General features: G+C 48.1%; 1 protein-coding gene across 8 annotated transcripts in view; it reads left to right on the top strand.

Annotated features, from left to right (window-relative positions):
- CATSPERD (cation channel sperm associated auxiliary subunit delta) overlaps positions 1 to 23,857 on the top strand; it is a 52,297-nt gene that overhangs the window by 14,231 nt on the left and 14,209 nt on the right. For 4 of the 8 annotated variants that reach the window (XM_025457123.3, XM_025457122.3, XM_025457128.3 and 1 more), the window contains 12 exons: positions 103 to 170; positions 1,290 to 1,403; positions 4,649 to 4,732; positions 6,614 to 6,764; positions 7,665 to 7,760; positions 10,600 to 10,682; positions 13,132 to 13,308; positions 18,021 to 18,134; positions 18,782 to 18,871; positions 19,012 to 19,068; positions 19,642 to 19,700; positions 23,265 to 23,343. In XM_025457123.3, the coding sequence (XP_025312908.3) occupies positions 103 to 170; positions 1,290 to 1,403; positions 4,649 to 4,732; positions 6,614 to 6,764; positions 7,665 to 7,760; positions 10,600 to 10,682; positions 13,132 to 13,308; positions 18,021 to 18,134; positions 18,782 to 18,871; positions 19,012 to 19,068; positions 19,642 to 19,700; positions 23,265 to 23,343 (1,172 nt within the window). Of the gene's footprint in view, positions 1 to 102; positions 171 to 1,289; positions 1,404 to 4,648; positions 4,733 to 6,613; positions 6,765 to 7,664; positions 7,761 to 10,599; positions 10,683 to 13,131; positions 13,309 to 18,020; positions 18,135 to 18,781; positions 18,872 to 19,011; positions 19,073 to 19,641; positions 19,701 to 23,264; positions 23,344 to 23,857 lie in introns of all 8 variants that reach the window. The other 4 variants (XM_049097470.1, XM_025457124.3, XM_049097471.1 and 1 more) reach the window with 4 other exon arrangements.

Here is a 23,857-nt window from a genome sequence, read left to right as displayed (position 1 = left end):
CTTGCACTCCTGACCCCAAGATGAAAGGTCACATGCTCCACTGACTGAGCCAGCCAGGTGTCCTGGAAACTCATGTTTTTTACAATGATCTTGTCCTTTTAGGTATAGAACACCCTGTTTCACATGTTTCTGGTGACAACTGTTGTTATAGTGGACATCCCTTTTGCGTGGTGAGTAGACCGTCAATTTTTTACTCTATTTTAAACATAGATAATGAATGAAAACATGGACAGAGTAATCCATGAAGGCTGGAGCATCAGGTTCCTTGATGGACCTGGGCAGTGTCCCTTCCTCAGGGTTCAGAAGAGGACCTGAGATAATGGGATCACCTGGCTGACACATTAGGAATATATCCACCTACCTTCCTTTTTTAAACTTGTTATTATGAAATATTTATAGACCGTACAGGAAGTCCCACACCCCCTTCACCAATGGTTCTGTCTTATGTAACTATAATAAAAAACTGAAACTGGGAAGCTGACCTGGAAATAATGGGTGGATCTAATTCTGTGTTATTTATCACATGTGTGAAGTCACAGAAGTACTACTGCCCTCAAAACACTAGACTGTTCAATGACCCCAAAGCTCTCCTTACATCCCTGCCCTGCTGTCCCTAACCCCTGGCATACACTAATCTATTTTCCATCTCTATAATCTCATCATTTCAAGAATGTTCTATCTATACATGGGATCGTACAATATCGAACTCTGGGGATTAGCTTTTCTCACAAAATGCTCTGGAGACTCAACCCACCAATAGCGTGTAACTAATCCATTCCCTCTTCTTATCAAATAATATTCCACGGAGTGGGTTTGGTTGTTCCCACTTTTTGGTTATTACTAATAAAGCTGCTATGAACATTCATTTTTGTCTGCACATAAGTTTTCATCTCTGGGATAAATGCCCAGGAGTGTGATCATGGGCCTCTATCTCCTTTATTTTCAGTTGAGATATAATTGAGATACAACCATGTATAAATTTAAGGTGTACAGTGTGTTGATTTGATACATTTATAGGCCACAATATGATGACCACCATAGTATTACCTAAACCTCCATCACATGATCATCATTGCCTTTTTGTGATGAGAACAATTAAGATGAATCTCTTAGCAACATTGAAATGTATTAATATGGTATTGTTATCTGTAATCACTATGCTGTGCATTAGATCTCTCGAACTTATTTATCTACCGGTTGCGAGCTTGTACCCTTAGATAATATTTCCCCAACCCCTCTAACCCTGTATCTCCTTTTAAAGAGACTGTTCTCTGTGTGTGTTATTCCAGGATATAAGTAACTCAGTTTTTGCTTATTTGCATGGAGATCAAATATCTCAGACCAACATATATTTCTCAAACAATGGGGGATTCAGATATCAGAAGTTTGCCTATGAAAAACAGGTATGTTCAATTTGATAAAAAAGTGAACAACAAAAACAAATATATGTTTATCTTCTGCATGGTAGGAGTAATCTGCATGGTAGGAATAATTAGCTATCACTGTGTGAACAAGAGCTCTTCTCTCTTTAGGAGCCTAAGGCGCTGGGAGAGTAGGGAAAATTCTAGGTCATAGGAGGTTTTTTGGGAGTACTTATGTGTAAAAAAAAAAAAAAAGAAGGAGTACTTATGTAAATAAACCTGGTGCCATGGTAAAGTCTTCAGTTAACCCCAGGCCCAGCCAAAGATCAGTACCATCAGGTGCCATCATCATTCTAATTACACAGATGAGAGAACTGTCCTGGGTCAGTTCCCACCCTCCCCAAATTATACTCATCCAGAAGCACAGAGTGTAACCTTACTTGGAAATAGGGTCTTTGCAGATTGACAAAATGGGTTTATAGTGGGTTGCATGCCCAACGCAGAGATCATACTGCGTTGATCATACTGGAGATCATACTGGATCAAAGCAGGTCCTAAATCCAACAACTGGTATCCTTAGAAGAGGGAGAGGACATGCTGAAGTGGACGAGATCCTTGGGAGCTCAAAGAGATGAAAAAGTTTTATTCTAATGCAGGGAGAGTCCGGAGTCCCCAAACACTTGGGAGGGATGTGTAAAGGAAAGCAGAAAGAGTCTGCTCTGCTCTTGAGCATTCATAGTGTCCCAAATGCAGGTTCTCTGCCCTGCCCAGGAGGCCCAAGGGAGCCTAGAACCTAAGTGACCACATATTTTCATCCAAATTAGGCCTAGGACTCAGAGTTAACATGTGCGCTTAGTTGAAAACAATCATGGCTAAAAAAACTGATAGGTGGTAGGTAGGTAGATAGACAAATAGGTGATAGGAATTGATTCACGTGGTTAAGGGACAGAGAAGCCGCACAATCTGCCATATGTGGGCTGGAGAACCAGAAAGTCTGGTTCCATAGTTCCCTTTAAGTACAAAGGCTGAAGGACCAGGGAACCACTGGTGTAAGTCCTGGCATCTGAAGGCCCAAGAACAGAAGCTCTGATGTCTGAGGGCAGGAGGACGTGGGCATCCCAGCTCAATGTGAGAGATCTCAGATTCACACCTTACCTCCCCTTCTTCCTTCTATGCAGGACCCCAGTGGATTGAGTGATGCCCGCCCACACCAGTGAGAGTGATCTTCACTGGGTCTACTGAATCAAATGATTCTTCCAGAGTCACCCTCACAAACACACACAGAAATAATGTCTTACCAGCTACCTGGACATCCCTTAGCTCAGTCCAGCTGACACACAAAATGAACCAACACAAGTCCACCCCTTGTTGCTGTGGCAGCCATCCGCATCTCCTTCAACCATACTCTCCAAATAAAGACACTAACAAGGCCATAATTCCACCCAACACAATCCAACCGTCCTCAGTACAACTGAAAAGGCATTCCTCCTGTGTGAAGTTTACTCTTCTCCTTGATGTCCTCTCACTCAAACACCAGTTATAAATACAACAGTCTATCTGCTGTGTGTGCGAATGTGTACGTGTGTGTGCACGTACGTGGGGTTATTGTTGTTTTCGAGGCCAGAGGGTTGAGACTCCTGAGTAGTCATGATTCATCCCCTTGGAGTTCCACCAGCAGGGAAGGAGTTGGGGTGTCTGCTGGGGAGGTGATGAGCAGGCCACTGGGAAGCCCAGCAACCCATGCCAGCTGGGATGGATTGACCATATGTCTTGGTCAGCTTGTGCCACCGTAACAGATGCCACGATCTGGGTGACTTAAACAATGGAAATTTATTTCTCACAGTTCTGGAGGCTGGAAAGTCCAAGATCAAGATAATAGGGGATTTAGCTCCTGGTAAGGGCTCTCTTCCTGGCTTGCAAATGGCCACCTTCTTACTGTGTCCTCACCTGACGAAGAGAGAATGCTTGGTATCTCGTCTTCCTTTTAATATATTTTCTTTATTTGAGAGAGATAGCTGGAGCAGATGGAGAGGGAGAAGCAGACTCCCCACTGAGCAGGGAGCCTGATACAGGGCTCCATCCCAGGACCCCGGCTTGTGATCTGAACTGAAAGCAGACACTCAGCCACTGAGCCACCCAGGGGCTCCAGGTGTCTCTTCTTATAAAGGCACTAACCTCATCATTGGGGCCCCACCCTCATGACTTCATCTAAACCTACGTAGTTCCCACAGGCCCCACCCCCAAGGGCCATCCCACGGGGGGCTAATTTGAATGTTTGTCTCCCCCTCTCAAATTTATATGTTGCCATTCTAATGCCTGATGTGATTGTATTAGGAGTTGGAGCCTTTGGGCATGTTTATTTATTTTTTAAAAATTTTATTAATTTATTCATGAGAGACAGAGAGGCAGAGACATAGGCAGAGGGAGAAGCAGACTCCCTGAGGGGACCCTGATGTTGGACTCAGTCCTAGGACCCTGGGATCACGCCCTGAGCTGAAGGCAAAGGCTCAACCACTGAGCCATCCAGGTGCCCCAGGAGTGTTTAGAGTATGAAGATGGAGTCCCAGTGAATGGGACCAGTGCCCTTCTGAAAGAGGGAGCCATGGAGAGTTTGCTAGCCTCCTTCTGCCATGTGGGAACACAGTAAGAAGAACATAACCCAGAAGCAGGCCCTCTCTTGGCTGTGCTGGCACCTTGATCTCAGATTTCCAGCCCTCCACAACTGTGAGCAACGAACTTGTATTGTCTCTAAGCTACTCTGTCTGTGGCACTTTGTGAGAGCAGCCAACATGGACTAAGGTAGGTGTTAGGACTTGAACATATGAACATTGGGGGAAGACGCAATTCAGTCCACAACACTGTTTATGATGGAAAACTCCCCCTAGGAACCCAAGAGGCTTAAAACAGCAGTCTTTCTCCCTCTTACCTGAAAGATGTCTGGAGGCAGCCAGCTGGGCTAGCCCACTGTCCCTAGAATAGGGCCTGTGGCCTCATGCTCCAACTTGGCTTCTGGGCACTTTGCAGACCCACCAAAAATAAGGAATCTCAGCAGGAGTGAAGGCTTTAAGCAGGCGTCTAGCAGTCTGAGGTCACACCACTTCCTCCCAACATCCCCAAACCAAGGTATTTTCATTCAAGGTTCTGTCCTACATGCTACATTTCCATAGAGGGGAAATAGATCGTAACTAAAAAGACTTTCCCTCATTCTGGCTTATGAGGTAATTTGGAGTTTAAATCAAACTCCTTAATGGTTTATTCATATGTGATGTTTTTTGTTTGTTTCACAGGCAGAACTAGTCGGGTCTTTGGGTGGGATCTTCTACTTTCACTCCTTGTCACAGGTTGGGCTGCTTCTCATTGATCAAGGGAAGGTGAGTAACTTTGGACTGGGAAGAAAGGTTTAAGTGACCTTTGCCCCAAGCCAGGTTTTTGTTAAGAGTCACACACTTGGATTTTCTTTTTTTTTTATAATAAATTTATTTTTTATTGGTGTTCAATTTGCCAACATACAGAATAACACCCAGTGCTCATCCCGTCAAGTGCCCCCCTCAGTGCCCGTCACCCATTCACCCCCACCCCCCGCCCTCCTCCACTTCCACCACCCCTAGTTCGTTTCCCAGAGTTAGGAGTCTTTATGTTACACACTTGGATTTTCATATCTGAAATCCATCTAGGTTTTCATCTATCCATTCATGTATCCATTTATTCATCCATCTATCCATCCTACCATCCATCCACCCATCCATATATCTTAGCTACTTATCCAACCATCCATCCATCCATCCATCCTTCATCCTTCCATCCATCCATTTACCTACTTATCCATCCATTCATCCACCCACCTGTGCACCTACCTGTTCATCCATGCACCCATCTACCCACTCACACACCCACCACTCCCCTCCCCCTCTCATTTGCTGATACAGTCATGCACTTGGCAATATTTACGTAGTGTCTAGGAGGTGCTAAGCACTGTGCTGAACACTAGGGATAAAATACAAAGTTTGATGCACATATCGCTGACAAGATGGCTGTAAATGCTTCGTGTTGAAGTCTTTGTTTAGTGATTATTTTCATGTGTATTGAGAAAATCAGTACATGAAACTTGTGACCTCACAGATATCATTTAGAATAAGACTAAGTTAAGAAGACGAGTCAGTCCACGTAAACCACATTTGAATAAAAATGATTAAGGCAGAAAAAGATTAAGTACGGTCAGCACCCAGGTAGGATGTGCAGCTCTGGAGTTTCGGGGAGCCCTGCAGTCAGGAAGATGCTGGGCTGACCTGCATGGCTGAAGCCCCCACCCTCTGCTAGGTCCTGTCCCTGCCCAGAGTGCCCTCATTTGCCTGAAGTGCCCGGGGCCTTGCCCTGCTCCGGAGTGACCGCAGCGTCCAGGGTTGCAGGCTATGCATGATTTCCCAGCCTGCCCACAGGCTTTGGCTGGCAGGTCTCCATACTCCAGAGATGGGGTGGGTGTCGATGCACTGCAGTGTCCCTCGAGGCTCACTCCCTGCACTTTTGCATTCTTAGGGCCCGTTGAGGTGCCTCCGCCTTCTCACAGAGGAGGAGAGCTGCAGGGCAGGTTTCTCTCTGTGTGGAGCTCAGTACCCAGTACTTTTCCACTCCCAGTCTCCCTTTACTTTCGGCCCCCTAGTGCCTGAAACTGGTGGAGCCTTTGGTTTGGGGCTCCCTCTGCAGTGAGCTGCGTCCCACACCAGACCCAGCAGCCTTGAGGAGGGACGCTTTCTCCAGCTCAGCGCTTTCTCTGGCCTCACCTGTCAGCGATCCAAGGCTGCCCTCCTTCATGTTGGGCATGTCACCTCATTTGGCTACTCTGCCACCAGGTGGCTCAGCCCCTCAAGACAGGGGACCGGAGGCAGCAGGTGCATGACACAGCCTGAGCTGGGGGCACCATCCATCCTGCCCTGGGCGCTGGGTCTCTGGCTCCCCAGCCCAGGGAACTGTGCATGTTGTGGGAGGAATAGTTCTTTGGGGCCATCCTGGGCACCGTGGGGTATAGAGCAGCACCCCTGGCCTCACCCACTCCCTGCCAGGGGCACCCCCAGTTCTGATGGCCCCACATGTCCCCGGACACTGCCCAGCATCCCCTGGGGGCAGCATCACCCCAAACTGAGACCCACTGGCCCAGATAATGTTTGCAGGATATCCAGTAGCAAAGCACGCAGCCCCCTGCTACTGCTGAGCCCAGATTCTTTCTCGGGCCCAGATGCGGGGGCTTTTCCTCTTAGGCTAGGTTCAGCTACTCAGAACACCCCCTGAACTTCAGTTTCGGGCTGCCTTTTGACTACAACGGGACCCTTAACATCCTCATCACCCCCGGCCAGAAGGGCATCCTGATCTTCTGGTTTGAGAGGAGCCTGTTGCTTTCCAGAAACTCAGGTGAGTGAGACCCAAGCCCAGGTCCCCCTCTGGGCGGGGAGAGCACAGCTGGTTTGTCTCTCCCCTGCCTCGAGCAGATGGGGACCAGCCCGTTCTCACTCTCGGGGCCCTCACTGCATCCATCTCTCTCCCTGCCCCAGTTTCCACTTCCTGGAGTCTTTAGGGCCGCGTGGGCAGGTTCTGAAAGTCACCCTCCAGTCACCCAGGGCAGAGCCCCAAGTCTCCCCTCCAGGAACCACAGGTCTTGTTTGGGTGCCAAGGTTAGCAACTCTGGGACGTCACTCGGGGCTGCCCACTTGGACTTCCCCTGGCCAGAGAGAACTCGGGAAATGGCACAGCACCTCTGGCTGCCTCGCTGAGAAATCGGGGCAACGCCCACACTGCGTGAGCCCCTGCCCGCCAGCCAGCACGAGATGAGAAGCAAACAGCAGCCCCTCCACCCTGCCCAGGGAAGGGATACCACCAGGGAGGCCCTTGGACACAGGTGTGGCTGCAAGAGCACCAGCCAGGCCACTTGAACACCATGCCCCATGCCCCGTGCAAGAGAAGGGCTCAGGGCTCCCCTCCATTTGGGGAGCTCATTTGAGAAGGGAAGCTCTTATTCCTTACACGCTGCCCATATAGCAAAAGGCATTCCATGCTGTGCAAGACAGCATTTTCTGTGAACCCTGCAGCCAACGATGTGCTGCATTCCTGTCCCATGGGGCACACAGGGTTGGTTTTCTCGAACCCAAGCTCATTCTGCACGATGCTCTTACAGCCGAGCACCTTGGTGCTGTGTTTCCCTCCATTCTGCATCGTGTGAGTCACGCACTAAGGGTTGGGGCAGGCGGCGGGGATTGCTCAGCCTTTCAGCAGTGAGGGTCCCTTTGCTCACGACTCTGCCCTATTGTCTCACAGGTCAGCTGGTTTACCCTGTCCAGGTGAAAGAAGGACCCCACACCTTGCTCTCTTCCATTTCTGAGGCCAACGTCACCATCTACAGCGTGGCTGCCAGTGCGTGCCCAACCTATGGGTAGCTTTCTAGAAGTGCCTTATACCGGGCTTACTAACCACTGACCTGCTAGATCCAGTCCAGCCAAAACCAAACCACACCAAACAAGACCTGAACCAAAATGTGATTGTCTCACATTTGAGGAAAACTCTTGGCATAAACTTTTGTACCTTTTCACCATGAAGTGAAATATGAATTGGGTGTTGGCTTTCTGGGGCCACTACAACAAATGCCCCCAAACTGTTATGGTTCTGGAAGCCAGAAGTCTGAAGTCAAGGTTGTCAGCAGGGCTGTGCTCCCTGCATAGGCTCCAGGGAAGGATCTGCCCCAGGCCTGTTTCCCTGGCTTCCAGGCGGCTGTCCTCACCACCATGTGCTCCCTCTGTGCACAGCTGTGTCCAAACAACCCCCTTTTTACAAAGACACCAGTCATCCTGGGTTAGGAAGTACTTTGATTACCTCGTTTTAACTGAATCATCTCTGTAAAGAGCTGATCTCCAAATACAGTCACCTTCTGAGGTCCTGGGGGTTAGGATCTTTTTTGGAGAGGACATTTCAACCTATAACAGATGGCATCTCAGGATTTCTTTTCTTTTTTTTTTTTAAAGATTTTATTTAAATAAATAAATAGTTGACATAGAGAGAGCGAGCATAAGCGGGGGAGAGGCAAAGGGAGAGGGAGAAGCAGGCTCCCCGGGGAGCAGGGAGCCCAACATGGGGCTCAGTCCCAGGACCACACGATCACGACCTGAGCTGAAAGCAGATGCTTAACCGACTGAGCCCCCACAGGCGCCGGCATCTCAGGCTTTCTTTGGTACTAAAATGTCCTGCTGCTGTCCTGAAAGATGAACTTCACCAGACTAATATTTCTCCCCCGGCAGCTCCCAAGTTGGAAACTTAGAGGCAAATAGTGAGACACACTGAGGGCGGGGGGTCGGGGGTGTCACTTGGGTGCTAAGTCAGTGTCTCCCCTGTTTGCTGATCATCATGTTATATCCTCCCAACTATGTCCCTGTAGCTGTTTAAAATGAACTTAGAGGGCAGCCTGGGTGGCTCAGCGGTTTAGTGCTGCCTTCAGCCCAGGGTGTGATCCTGGGGACCCGGGATCGAGTCCCACGTTGGGCTTCCTGCGTGAAACCTGCTTCTTTCTCTACCTGTGTCTCTGCCTCTCTCTCTGTGTCTCTCATGAATAAATAAATTTTTTAAAAAATCTTAAAATGAACTTAGAGTTACATAAATTCATGATATAAAATGTTCTTATAATTAAAACTAGTAGTGCATGGCCCTTTAAATTATTATTGTTATTTTTTAATATCACAAGTACAGTTAAAATCCCTTGGGACTCCTGGGTGGTTTAGTCAGTTACGCACTGTTACGCACCTGCCTCTTGATTTTGGCTTAGGTCATGATCTCGGGGATGTGAGATCGAGACCCACATCAGACTCCACTATCTGCATGAGAGTCATTCTCTCCCTCTCCCTCTGTCCCCCCGACCCTGCTCACTCTCTGTCTCTTAAGAAATATATATAATAAAAATAGAAAAAATAAAGTCCCTTGGAGTGGCTCCCTAAACCCAGGTCCTCTTTGGCTCCCTGGAGGTAAACCTGGTTAGGAATTCGGGGAGAAAGACACCCCGTTGAAAGACACACAGCATGTACTAAATATGGACCTGCTGAGAACATAGCATCGCACAGATCATTTGCTTGTATGTAAGTGGCGTCCTGTCACAGTGTGACTCCCTCTGTCATCCACCTCTTCCACTACACCTCATGTTCTATTCCACTGTGGTGAGAACACGTTAACAGGAGATCTGCCTTCTTAACAAATCGTGAAGTGTCCGGTGCAGTATTAACTACAGACATGACACACAGCCGAGCTCTAGAACGGACTCATCCTGCACCCCTGAAACGTTATACCTGTTGAATAGCAACCCCACATTTCCTCAACCTGGGACAACTGTGGTTGTCTGATCTGGGGATGAGCTATCAGCAGCCACTGGGTGGCGGCCCAGGATGCTGCCCAGCATCCTACAATACACGGGGCACCCCCCAACACCCCCGAAAGAAGAATCTGGTCCCAAACCTCAGGCCAAGGTTGGGAAGCCCTGAGCTGGGTTCATTAGCTCCTTGCTCTGCAAACACACTTCTGCTTTTCTACACCAGATGCTTTCCCCAAGTTTCAACTTAAGCCTTGCTCTTTCTGAAAGCTTCCCTTCTTTTTTTTAAATAATTAAAATATGCACTGGATTCGGTTGACCTTTTCACAGAAACTTTTAATGGTGTCCCATGTTCCTTGAAACTTTGTGTCCCCAAAGACCAAAAACAACCTCAATGTCCATCCATGGAGGACTGGGTAAATCAGTTATAGTCCCGTTGGGGTACATTCATACACACGAAAGAAGACAATTAAGTTTTTTTCTTAGAAAGCTTGAGAGAGTTCCAGAATATGATGCCACGAATACAAGACTACCAGAAAAGATGTTTCCTAAAACATTTAACCGGGGTTATCTAAGTCAGAGGTCAGCAAACCATGGCCCAAGGGCCAAATGTGGCCCACCACCTGTTTTTGTAAATAAAGTTTTATTGGAACAAAATCACGCCCATTCATTTACAAGTTGTCTCTAGCTGTTTTCACAGAGTTAAACATTATAAACATATCACATGACCAGAAGAGCAGAAAATATTTACCATCTGGTCCTTTACAGAAGATGTTTGCTGACCCCTGGTCCATATGGTGGAATCTGGGGTAATTTTTTGTTAAGCTTTCTATACTTTTTATACTTTTGTCCATTGAAATGACCCTCATTTCAATGTTGTTCTGTGTTGTTCGTTTTTTTTCCTAGATGAATATGAACTGGCAGTTTTAACTCGGGAGAACAATTTGTATTATGGCAGCCTGGGAATCCTGTCAACTTCTCTAATCAAAGTAGGTAAATTTGAAGTAGCGTCATTACCCTGTTGGTAAGGTATAATGGTCTTGTTCTCAAACTTTTTTTTTTTTTTTTTTTTTTGAGAGAGAGCAAGCAGTAGACAGGGCAGAGGGAGAGGAAGAGAGAATTTTGAGGAGGCTCCGCACTCAACTTGGAGCCCAACACAGGACTTAATTCCTTAACCCTGAGATCATGACCTGAGCCCAAGTCAAGAGTTGGACACTTAACCAACTGAGCCACCAGGCGCTGCATTGTTCTCAAACTTTTTTTTTTTTAAAGGGTGGGGGGGTAGCCCCAGTGGCACAGCTGTTTAGCGCCGCCTGCAGCCCAGGGCATGATCCTGGAGACACTGGATCGAGTCCCACGTCGGGCTCTCTGCATGGAGCCTGCTTCTCCCTCTGCCTGTGTCTCTGCCTCTCTCTTTCTCTCTGTATCTCTATGAATAAATTAATAAAATCTTTTAAAAAAGATTTAAAAAAATGTATTCATCAGAGACACAGAGAGAGCGAGGCAGAGACATAGGGAGAGGGAGAAGCAGGCTCCATGCAGGGAGCCCAACATGGGACTCAATCCTGGGACTCCAGTATCACGCCCTGGGCCAAAGGCAGGTGCTAAACTGCTGAGCCACCCAGGGATCCCTGTTCTCAAACTTCTGATCCTTTATCTGAAGGCTAGAAATTGCTTTGGTTATTAAAATAGTAGTAGTACTTCAATAACAATAGTAATAATTTATTTTTTAATATGTTATTTATTTATTCACGAGAGAGAGAGAGAGAGGCAGAGACACAGTCAGAGAGGGGAGAAGCTGGCCCCATGCAGGGAGCCCAACGCAGGACTTGATCCCAGGTCTCCAGGATCACACCCTAGGTGAAGGCAGGTGTTAAACCGCCAAGCCACCCAGGCATCCCAACAATAGTAATAATTTAATGTTAATTTTAATTACTATTGAATTAATTAATTTTGGAAAAAATAAGTGATTTTAGTAGTTATGAAAGTTATGACAACAGCTGCTAAAATTTCCTGAGCACTCAGAATATGGCAGGTGCTGGTCTGAGTGTTTTCCATCTGTCACCTCATTTAATCCCGACCACCACCTTCAGAAGGGGAACTTTGGGGGGGCTAGCTGGCTCAGTCGGAAGAGCTTGTGACTCTTGATCTCAGGGTCGTGAGTTTGAGCCCCACGTTGAGCATAGAGATTACTAAAAATAAATAAAACAAACTTTAAAAAAATATTTTATTTATTCATGAGAGGCACACAGAGAGAGGCAGAGACACAGGCAGAGGGAGAAGCAGACTCCCTGATGTGGAACTCGATCCTGGACCCGGGGATCACACCCTGAGCCAAAGGCAGATGCTCAACCGATGAACCACCCAGGTGCCCCAAATAAATAAATAAACTTAAAAAAAAAAAAACAGAAAGAAGGGCTTAGGTCGTGATCTAGGGGTCCTGGGATTGAGCCCCATGTTGGGCTCCCTGCTCGGTGGGGAGTCTGCTTCTTCCTCTCCCTCTGCCCCTCCCTCCTACTTCTGTTCTCTCACCCCCTGTCTCTGTCAAATAAATAAATAAAATCTCTAAAAAAAAAAAAAAAAACACCCAAAACAAAAGTAGAGTCTTATATTGTCCCCATTGGACAGACAGAAAAGCTGAGGCATGGAGAGGTAAGAAGTGGTGGTAGGTAGAGGTCATTTCTGATCTTATTTCATCCTCACAAAGCCCCAGGAAGGAGATCATATCATCCAACTTTTACAAGGGAGGAAAAACCGAAGTTCAAATCTGCCTCTTTCCCAAGGCCCAATAACTCACTAGCAGCTGAGCCCGAAAAGCCCCCCAGGCATGCCGATCGCTCCCTCCGTGCTTTTGCTGCTAGATTTGCAGCTGCCAATGTTCTGGAAGGCTGCCTGGCATGGAAATAGGGTAGGATGGGGAACAGGACCATATCGTTGAAGGCTTCACCCTGACATTCTGGCGACCAGGGTGTTTTCTGGGTGAGGGTCTGTAGTCTTCGTCTGAGTCTCCAGGGCAGTCCAGGACCCGTGCATAAGTCTAGACTACTTCCTGCGTATCCTCTCTGATGAGGAAAGATGGAGCTTCCATTATTGATCACCAACGAGTGAATGCAGCTGAAGGGTAGGTATCTCCGCCAGTGTACTGGTGCCTCTGATTGTTTGGCCTACCTTCATTCAACCTGAAGCGTAAGGTAAAACTGACATCCCCAAAACCTGATCTCAGGGCGCCTGGGTGGCTCAGTGGTTGAGCATCTGTCTGCAGCCCAGGGAGTGATCCCGGGGTCCTAGGATCGAGTCCCACATCGGGCTCCCTGAGGGGAGCCTGCTTCTCCCTCTGGCTATGTCTCTGCCTCTCTCTCTGTATTTCTCATGAATAGGTAAATAAAATCTTAAAAAAAAAAAAGAATGACCTGATCTCCGAAACTGCTTTCCCTTTAGTTTACAGGCCAAAACATCTGGTCCCAAGAGGCAGCCCTCATGTTCACTGACGTGGGGAGGGTGGAGATACTGGTCCCGCTGTCCGACCCGGTGTTTCCAGCATTCGATTTCGAGAAGTGCCCCGTCAACATCCAGGCGATTCTCATGGATCCTCAACTCCAAGTTGACGTTTGCAAAGTATGTGATCGTCACTGTTTCGGTCAACGTTCCGGGCATTCTTTCTAAAAAAGACAAATCACACAGACCCAGTGCTGGGCATTTGTCACCAACAACCAGGCATGAGGGCTCCAAGGGGGGTTGTCGGGCAAAATAAGGGATGAGCAGCTATACTTGAATTGCATGTAATTGGCTCAATCTGACACCCAGCCACCAACTGCCCCAAAGGCTGGTCCCCTCAGATGGTTTCATGCCCCTTATTTCATACAGAAACATATATCACGTTGTTAGACTCTCTTTGTAACAAGGAAGCCGGTCAATCCTTGCAATGGTTTGGGGGAGAATAAAGCAAAGGGTGTGCTGGCCAGGACTGCTCCCTCCTCAAGCAGTCAAGCGAACCATCAGCGAGCATTCTACACAATCACCCAGAGACGGGCTGCCTGGCTGGCTCAGCTGGTTAAGTGCTGGGCTCTTTGGCTCAGGTCATGATCTCAGGACCATGAGATCAAGCCCCACATCAGGCTCCACACTCAGTGTGGAGTCTGCTTGAGATTCTCTCTCTCCCTGTCCTCTGCCCCTCCCCCCACTCTCCATCTCTCTCAAATAAAATCTTAAAAAAAAAAAAAAAAAGAATCTTACCTGGAGAGCTCTGGAGAGAGAGAGCCGATTGGGCTCAAGGCTTCTCCTGAGCCTTGGGGGTCAGCCTTGACCCCACCACATGAGCCGATCCAAGAGGGGGGAAATGATAGAAAGATGATGGAAACACACATGTGCACCACTTTTGATTCATCGTTTTGTGAGTAACGGAAAGTTCAACTCGAATGAGCTTGAGCCGGATAAACAACTGTTGGCTCATGCAGCCAAGAAGTCTTGAAAGGGCACTTCAGGTGAGGCTTGATTTAGTGACTCAGGTCATGCCAGCAAGGAGCTGGCTTCTGTCCGTCTGTCCACTCTGCCTGCTGGGGTGCTCCAGGCTTCATCCTTGAAGAGCCATCTAGATGCCTCTGCGAAGCCCTGGGTTCTGGTATCTTGGCAGCGAGCTGGCAGCTGCCTGTGCAGACTGGCATCCTCCCCAGTGTCCCAGGCAAGAGAGGGTCTCTCATCGCAGTTCTGCAGAAGCCAAGAGGAATCCCTCCTCCTGCAGGGTCTTCCACATCTCATTGGCTCAGAGGGGTTGATGTCATCCACCTTATCCACGCCTGCACCAATCACATGGCTGGAGTTGAGCCGATGAGAGTCCAGTCAGTCCTTCGAGAGTCATCAGGTCGACTCACCAGGCCATCTGCCCAAGGATGTGCAAAGGGGCTGATAGGCCAAAGGAGATCCAGGATACCCTCGGGAAAGGGGACCAGCTGCTGGACAGACGCAGTAAAATATCTTCTCTGGGCCGGTCCACAGTCCACTCCTGCAGGCCCTGGCAATCACATGATCAGAAGTGCAAAAGAACGCCATTCCTTTTATTTTTAAAAAAATTTTTAATTATTTATTTATTTATTTATTTATTTATTTATTTGAGAGAGAGAGAGACCAGAGAGCAGGGGGAGAGGCAGAGGCAGAGGGAGAAGCAAACTACCCACTGAGCAGGGAGCCCAACGTGGGGCTTGATCCCGGGACCCTGATATCATGACCTGAGCAGAAGACAGACGCTCAACCAACTGAGCCATCCAGGCGCCCTATTTCCTATTTCGCTTAAGGTGTATAGTGTAATGATGTATAGTATTGCAAAATGATCACCACAATCCATCTCGTTAACATCCTTCACTTTCCGTAATTACAGATTGGTTCTTTCTAGTGATAGGAACTTTTAGGGATGCCTGGGTGGCTCAGTGGTTTAGCGTCTGCCTTCCGCTCAGGGCGTGATCCTGGATTCCCCGGGATCGAGTCCCACGTCGGGCTTCCTGCATGGAGCCTGCTTCTCCCTCTGCCTGTGTCTCTCATGAATAAATTTTTTAAAATCTTAAAAAAAAAAAAAACTTTTACGACCTCCTCTCTTAGCACTTCCAAATACACAGACGGTGTTGTTTAATTGTAATCACCCTGCTAGACTTGACACTCCCAGGACTGATTTATAATTGAATGTTTGTACCTTTTGAACAACTTCACCCATTTTGCCTGCCTCCACCCCCGCCCAGTCTACCCCTGCTGCTGGCAACCACCAGTCTGTTCTCAGTATCTATGAGTTTGGCTTTTCTAGATTCCACATATAAGTGAGCTCATTTGGGGGCACCTGGGTGGCTCAGTGGTTTAGAGTCTACCTTTGGCCCAGGGCGTGATCCCAGGGTTCTGGGATCGAGTCCCATATTGGGCTCCCTGCAGGGAGCCTGCTTCTCCCTCTGCCTATGTCTCTGCCTCTGTGTGTGTGTCTCTCATGAATAAATAAATAAAAATCTTTTTAAAAAGTGAGCTCAAATGTTATGTATCTCTCCCTGTCTGGCTTATCTCATGTAGCACGATGTCTTCAAATCCACCCATGTTGTCACAATTGCAGGATTTCCATCTTTTTTATGGCTGAATAATATTCCATAGTATATATCACATATTTTATTTTATTTTTTATATCACATGTTTTAATCCATCCACCCATTCATGGACACTGTGAATAATGCTGTAGTAAACACCGGAGTACAAATATCTCTTTAAGATGGTGATTCTCATTTCCTATAGATACACACCCGGAAGTGGGATTGCTAGGTCATATGGTAGCTATATTTTTAATTTTTTTAAATTTTATTTATTCATGAGAGACAGAGATAGAGGCAGAGACATTGGCAGAGGGAGAAGCTTATCTCTCAATGCTCTGAAATCCATGAAATCATAAATAAGCTCAGTGCTATTCTCCACGGAGTCCAGGCAGACTCAATGTTATGTGTCTGCTGGGCCACTTCCCTTCTGGAGGGCTACAAAAAAAATAATTAAAAGATTTTAGGGTGTCCATTGCCAAATAGCCTTTGGATCCATGGCATTTAGTGATATGAGAAAATAAAAGTCTCTGTGCCTTATATGAGTATATTGGTTTATTAAGATACCTTTTTATGAAACAATGGTGCCAATGAATGGTAGTGTTTTAATTTCTTATTTTCTTGACTTGCCATGATAAAATATCCATCTCCCACCATGGGGATTTTCTTGCGTGCCCTTGAAATCACATGTCTGGAAATTCCTGACTTAGGCACACTTGGAGCAGAAAAAGAGAGAGTGAGAGTGAGCAGGAATAAGGCTTTTGTGCAAATGTTTGGCCCCTTGAACTCTTCTGAGGAAGATGGTTGAGCCACTAGCAAGTAGTTTTCCAAAATCCCACCTAAAACAACAGCAAAGCAAAACAAAACAAAACAAAACAAAAAAAAACAAAAAACACCAAAACAGCAACTACATAGCATAACAAAAACCCGTGAATGATGGAACACCTGGCCAGCTCAGTCAGGAGAGAAGAAGAGCCTGCAACTCTTGATCTTGGGATTGTGAGTTCAAGCCCGGTGTTGGGACACACAGTCTACTATAAAAAAACAACAACACATACACACACAAAAATACCCATAGATAAAAGCTGGGACAATTGATTGGATAATACGAGTCCACTGGGATATAAATAAGTGATTGAATCAATAAAGGGAGCGGAGACATGTTCCCCCTACAGAATGACTCCGAGTGATATACCTTGATACTCTCCCTCCGGGAGGAGAAGTTTAACACCCTGCCTGAGGGTGGGCTGGTCTTAGTCACTTAGTCACACACTTACAAAGAACAGTCTGGAAAGTCTTGGTCGTGTAGAGACCTGGCAGGCACCATGTCAGGCATCAGGGCAGGCTGGGCATCGTTTGTCCCATAGTCCCTTCCAACTGTTCTACGAGCAAAAACATAGAAGAGGGAAAGTGTCTATGAGATTATCCCAGCAAATGCGTGAAAACAGAATGATAGAATATGGCCATGTGACAACCCCAATATCAAAAAAGAGGGATAGGGATCCCTGGGTGGCACAGCGGTTTAGCGCCTGCCTTTGGCCCAGGGCGCGATCCTGGAGACCCGGGATCGAGTCCCACGTCGGGCTCCCGGTGCATGGAGCCTGCTTCTCCCTCTGCCTGTGTCTCTGCCTCTCTCTCTGTGACTATCATAAATAAATAAATAAACAAACAAACAAACAAATAAATAAAAAAGAGGGATAGCCAGCCCTAGGTGCTGCTGATGGTAGATCAACCACCCATGACCCAACCCAAACTGATGGATCCAGCCGCCATTGACCTGCCAGAAACTCAGGGCAGGGAGGAATGCGCCCACCTGCACCAGGAAAATCCAAGCTGAAGGGAACTATAGATCCAGTGACCTGGGTGCTTCAAAGATAAAGAGAATATAAAAGAAAGGAATGAAAAAAAATAAAAGAAAGGGATGAAGGGGGAGCCTGGGAATTGAAAGATTTAATCAAAACAACATTTTAAAATGGACAGAAGTAAAGTCTCATCACCTAGGGATGCCCACGGGGCAAAGAAGCAATGATGGTAAAAGTCAGGTGGGTGGGTGTCAGGGGTGCACTTCTGGAGAGAGGAGGGCCTGCGACGGGGTGATGGGTGGACCTCAAGGGTCTTCTGGGGGCTGCAGGATCTAGCAGGAAAGACCAAGGGGTGAGCTAAAGACTGACAAGTTCCATCTATCAGACCCCTGAAGGCCTCACACCTGCCCCCATTCTGTTTTGGGAACGGGAGCCTGATTTAATTAATCGATGGTTTGGTGTTTCTACCTAGGTAGAGCTTCTGCAAGGAGAATTTGACAACAAAATGTACACCATTGACATGAACAGCGAGTTGGAGCTGACTGCCCTGATGATACCACGGCCGGGCATGTCCCTGGTCCCGCTGGTAAGGCCACCTCCTGCGTTTGACAGGCGCTCCTGATACGGGGCACTCCCCGGTGTGCCAGGCTCGGAGAGTCCCCTGGGATCTCCCGGGGAGAGACCTCGCCCCTGATGCTTCATAGACACACCAGGTCCTGCTCTTTGGTGAGCCTCTGCCTGTCTGGCCTCCTTTCCCACAGCCCGTGGGCCTCCTTCTCCACCCTTCTGCCGGGCTGCCCCGTGCTCCCCACAAGCTCCTCCTCCCCTTAGCCCAGCCAGACCCCATCTGAAAACGAGGTGGGGCATGACTGATATAAGGCCAGGGGATGAAGTCCAGCCAGCAGGGACCTGCACCTGCAAGGGGGGCAGCCAGGCTGGCTCCCTCTTATCCCGGGCTCTCTTCTGAGCCTCCCCATGCAACCAGGGATGGGTCTGGGTCCTTCAGCTGTGCAGCTCCAGGCTGCCTTGCAGCACGGGGCTCAGAGGCCACAGCTGGGGGTGGGTGAGGGCTGGGGGGCGCGTTTGGGGATTGGAGTGGTCCCTGCCTTTGCAGAGCAAGTTCGGGTTTCAGTGTGAAGGTGCATGGGGGTCACCTATGGGTGAGACCCCAGTGGCTTCCCTTTATGTCTGCTGGCCCAGTACATCTTGTGCTTCTCCTCCCCGCCCCCCCAGGCAATGGTGAGCAACCCGCACTCCCTGGGGCTGCAGGCCGTCATCTACGAGGATGGCTACACTTATGACGGGAACACCAGACACAGACTGGTGAGCTGCGCCCCCCACCCCCACCCCTGCCCCAGGCCCAGGTCTGCAGGATGTAGGGCACAGCCTTGACTGGGTCTGGCCACCTTAGAGTCCTCCTCGACCTGACCTTCCTCCCTCCTTTCCTTTCTTGCACCTGGCAGCTGCGGCCTCAGGTGCTGGAGAATCCGGAGAGGACATGGCCCTGGCCCTCCCCCCAGGCAGGTAGCTGTCACCCAGACAAGTGAGGTCATTACAGTGTCACAGGGGATAAGCACAGAGGCTACGGCAGAGAGCCCAAGACGGCTCTAGGGAAATGGGGGTGGTTGGGTAAACGGAGGCATCAGGATGGAGGTGAACTAGGGAGACCAGGAGGGGCTTGGCCAAACAGGAGTCTGGGGGATCTGTAGGGTGAAGCCAGGCCTCACGGCCGCACTATAAGGTTTGCACTTGATCCCAGAAGCCTAGGGCGGGGTTGGGAGACAGACAGGGACAAGGCATCAGTCCACCACAACAGGGTCTGTGGACCAGTCCCTGCCACCTCTGAAAGAAGAGGGGAAACAAAGTCACCCCTCACTCCAGGTCCCCCAGACAATGGCAGCAAGGAAATGAAGGAGCTTGGGGTGGTCATTTCCATGAGCTTCTAGAAGTCTTTGGTCGCTGGTGGTGGCACAATTAGAATCAGGAGAGGCCTGGATACTTTCCAGGGTCATCCTCCCTATGCCCATAGCCCTGCCTCCATCTCCCTTGAGCCCTGACTGGGCTCGGCCCTCTCTTTGCTCTTGATTCCACAGAACATTTCCCTGAGGCAGCAGCACCACTGGGGCAGAGCCGACCCCAACTTCACCTCCAGGTCCGTGGTCGCCTCTACCGGAATTGGGGAGGGGGCAGCCCAGGCTGTCTATGGGGTTCCCTTAACAGGGTCTGGGAACATGGGGCACAGATCCAGACTCCCTCCCTCCAAGTTCAGTGAGGTCAGAACAATTGAAAACACTTTCTAAGCAGTGGGTTCCTCAAAAAAATTTAACATAGAATTATTATCTGATCAAGCAATCCTGCTTCCTATCTACACTCGAGAGAATGGAAAGCAGGGACTCAGGTACTTGCACCACCGTGTCCACAGCAGCATGATTTACAATCACCAACACACGGAAGCCACCCCGTGTGCACAGACAGACGAGTGCATGAACACAACGCGGTCTGTCCACACACTGGGATATGATTCAGCCTTAGAAAGCAACACATCCTGCCACCTGCCACCACATGGACAAACCAGTTGAGGACACTGGGCTCAGGGAGAGGAGCCAGACCCAGAAGGACACCTCCTGCAGGACCCCACTCCCAGGAGGTCCCCAGGGTATATATATTTCAGCAACAAGTTTTAGTTCTAGATACAGAGTTTTGCGCCACTGTATCATATAATTGAAATTTGCTAAGAAAGTAGAACTTGAGGGGCACCTGGGTGGCTCAGTTGGTCAAGCATCTGCTTTCAGCTCAGGTCATGATCCTGGAGTCCTGGGATCCAGCCCCACATTGGGCTCCCCGCTCAGAGGGGAGTCTGCTTCTCCCTCTGCCCCTCCCCTTGCTCATTCTCCCTCTCTTTCACTCTCTCTCTCTCTCTCAAATAAATAAATAAAAATATTTTTAAAAGAAAGTAGAACTTAGGGACACTGGGTGGCTCAGTGGTGGAGCATCTGCCTTTGGCTTAGGGTGTCATCCTAGGGTCCTGGGATCAAGTCCTACATCGGGTTTCCTGCAGGGAGCCTGCTTCTCCCTCTGCCTGTGTCTCTGCCTCTCTCTCTCATGAATAAATAAATAAAATCTAAAAAAAAAGTAGAACCTATATATTCTCAGCCTCCCCCACCAAAAGTAAATATGTGAGGGGATGGATGTGTTAATTAACTCCATGGAGGGAGATCCTTTTACAATATGTACATACACCAAATAATTACGTTGTATACTTTAGTGGCCTTACAATTTATCAGTTATACCTCAGTAAAGCTGAAAAATGGAAATGAAAGGTTAAAAAAGAAGTACGCTGTATGTTATTAATACAGAATATGTGCTCCTCTCTCACACTTATGTTGAATTTATTTAAAAATCACTCAATTTTTTTTTTGTACTTGGCCATTAGGATCATCAGATCTCCCAGGAGAGATTTTGAGACCACATGCTCAGACTTTAATCCAACAAAACTAGAATTGAACAGACAGAAAAGCAAAACCAACAACAAAAAGCCCCTTCGAAATTGAGAAACATTTTTCTTTTTTTTTAAATGACTTTATTTATTTATTCACAGAGACACGGGGGGGGGGAGCAGGGGCAGAGGCACAAGCAAGCTCCATGCAGGGAGCCTGATGTGGGACTCGATCCAGGGTCCCCAGGATCAAACCCCGGGCCGCAGGCAGCGCTAAACCGCTGCGCCACCAGGGCTGCCCAAGAAACATTTTTCTAAATAGTCCTTGAATCTTAGAATCCATGGAAGACAGCTAGAGGATACTCAGAGGAAAATATGTACCCTGAGCACTTTTATTATTAAGGGGAGACAGGAACTAAAGATGCATGAACTAAATATTTAACTTAAAGGACTAACAGAAACCACAAAAAGAAGGGAATTCACAGGGCAGCCCCAGTGGCGCAGCGGTTTAGTGCCGCCTGCGGCCCGGGGTGTGATCCTGGGGACCCAGAATCGAGTCCCACATCGGGCTTCCTGCATGGAGCCTGCTTCTCCCTCTGCCTGTGTCTCTGCCTCTCTCTTCGCTGTCTCTGAATGAATAAATAAATAAATCTTAAAAAAAAAGAAGGGAATTAACAATGGTACAATCCGAAATGTATTAAACAAAAAGAAAGCAAAAGGTGGCGCCTGGGTGGCTCAGTGGGTTAAGCATGTGCCTTTGGCTCAGGTCATGATCTTGGGGGCCTGGGATCGAGCCCCACATCGGTCTTTCTGCTCAGCGGGGAGTCTGCTTCTCCCTCTCCCTCTCCCTCTGCCTCTGTTTGACAAGCTCCCCCTGCTTGTGCTCTCTCTCTCTCTGTTTGACAAATAAAAAAATATTTAAAAAGTCACAGTAAGGCGTAAGGCTGGTTCTTCAGAAGAGCAGTTCACTAGGTGAGACCCCGCAATCCTGACAAAGGAGGAGAGAGAGAGAATTGAAATGAACAATGGGAATGGAAAATGAAAAGTATGGACATCGGAGCGATGGAAAGAATAGTGGGAGAGACTTCCTTAAACCCAAAAGCTCCCGCCCGGTGAAGGAAACCACCAGCAAGATGAAAAGGCGACCCGCTGACGGGGAGAAGATACTGGGGCCGATCTCCACAATATATAAAGAGCACACACAACTCAATTGCAACAGCAACAATCTGATCAAACCACGAGGAGAAGGTCTGAGTAGACGTTTTTCCAAAGAAGACGTCCAGATGGCCAACGGTGCGTGAAAAGACGCTCAAGGGCGCTCATCGTCAGGGAAATGCAAATCAAAACGACAGTGAGAGACCACCTCACCCCTGTCAGAATGGCTAAAATCAACAACTCAGGAAACAACAGATGTTGGCAAGGACACGGAGAAAGGGGAGCCCTGTTGCACTGTTGGGGGGATGCCAACTGGTGCAGCCACTCTGGAGAACAGTAGGGAGTTTCCTCAAAAAGTTATTCGTAGACCCACCATACAATCCAGCAATTCCACTTCTGGATGTTTATTTGAAGAAGACAAAACCACTAATTCGAAAAGATATATGCACCCCTATGTTTATAGAGGCATTGTTTACAGTAGCCGAATTATGGAAGGAAGCAACCTAAGTGTCCATCCATAGGGGAATGTGTAAAGAAGACAGGGTGTATATGCACAAAGGAATGTTGCTCAGCCATAAAAGGAATGAAATTTTGCCAATTGGTGACAACATGGATAGATCTTTTTTTTTCTCTTTTAGAAAAGAAGGAAGGATTTTATTTTAAAAAAAAGATTTTTTTTTTATTCATGAGAGACACAGAGAGAGAGGGAAAGAGAGAGAGAGGCAGAGACACAGGCAGAGGGAGAAGCAGGCTCCCTGCAGGGAGCCCGATGTGGGACTCGGTCCTGGACCCCGGGATCACATCCTGATCACACCCTGGACCCTGGGATCGAGCCCCACATCAGGCTTCCTGCTCAGCAGGGAGTCTGTTTCTCTCTCTCTCTCTCCCTCTGCCCCTGCCCACTTCTCATTCTCTCTTTCTCTAAAAAAACAAAACAAAACAAAAAAAAAACAGAAGGATGGATGAGCAGACACAGACACAGATGGATGGACAGATGGACAAATGGAGAGATGGATGGATGGATGGATGGATGGATAAATAAATCGATGGGTCAGAGATTATTTTTAACACTGACATTACTTGTGACATGAATGTGCGATAACACACATTCCCATTGCCTTGCAGCATAAAGAGACCCACAGGCTCTACCATCACTCTGGACATAGCCAACAAAGAAATTTCGTGTGTGGACCTCAAGCCACTGGTAAGTCCCTAATTCTTGCTGTCCCATATTCATTGTTGTTAGTGTTAAGAGTAGTGGTGTCATGGGATCCCTGGGTGGCTCAGCGGTTTAGCGCCTGCCTTCGGCCCAGGGTATGATCCTCGAGTCCTGGGATCGAGTCCCACATCGGGCTCCCAGCATGGAGCCTGCTTCTCCCTCTGCCTGTGTCTGTGTGTGTGTGTGTGTGTGTGTATGTGTGTGTGTGTGACTATCATAAATAAATAAAAATTTTAAAAAAAGGAAGGGACAGGGACACCTGGGTGGCTCAGCGGTTGAGCATCTGCCTTTGGCTCAGAGCGTGATCCCCAGGTCCAGGATCAAGTCCCACATCAGGGAGCCTGCTTCTCCCTCTGCCTGTGTCTCTGCCTCTCTCTGTGTCTCTCATGAATAAAAATATAAAATCTTTAAAAAAAAAAAAAAAAGGAAGGGACACCCTGACACCTGCCCCCACATGGACAGACCCCGAGGACACTGGGCTCAGGGAAGGGACCCAGAC

This window comes from Canis lupus, chromosome 20 (assembly GCF_003254725.2).
Source record: "Canis lupus dingo isolate Sandy chromosome 20, ASM325472v2, whole genome shotgun sequence".
NCBI lineage: Eukaryota > Metazoa > Chordata > Mammalia > Carnivora > Canidae > Canis > Canis lupus.
This window is presented reverse-complemented; position numbering and strand designations above follow the sequence as displayed.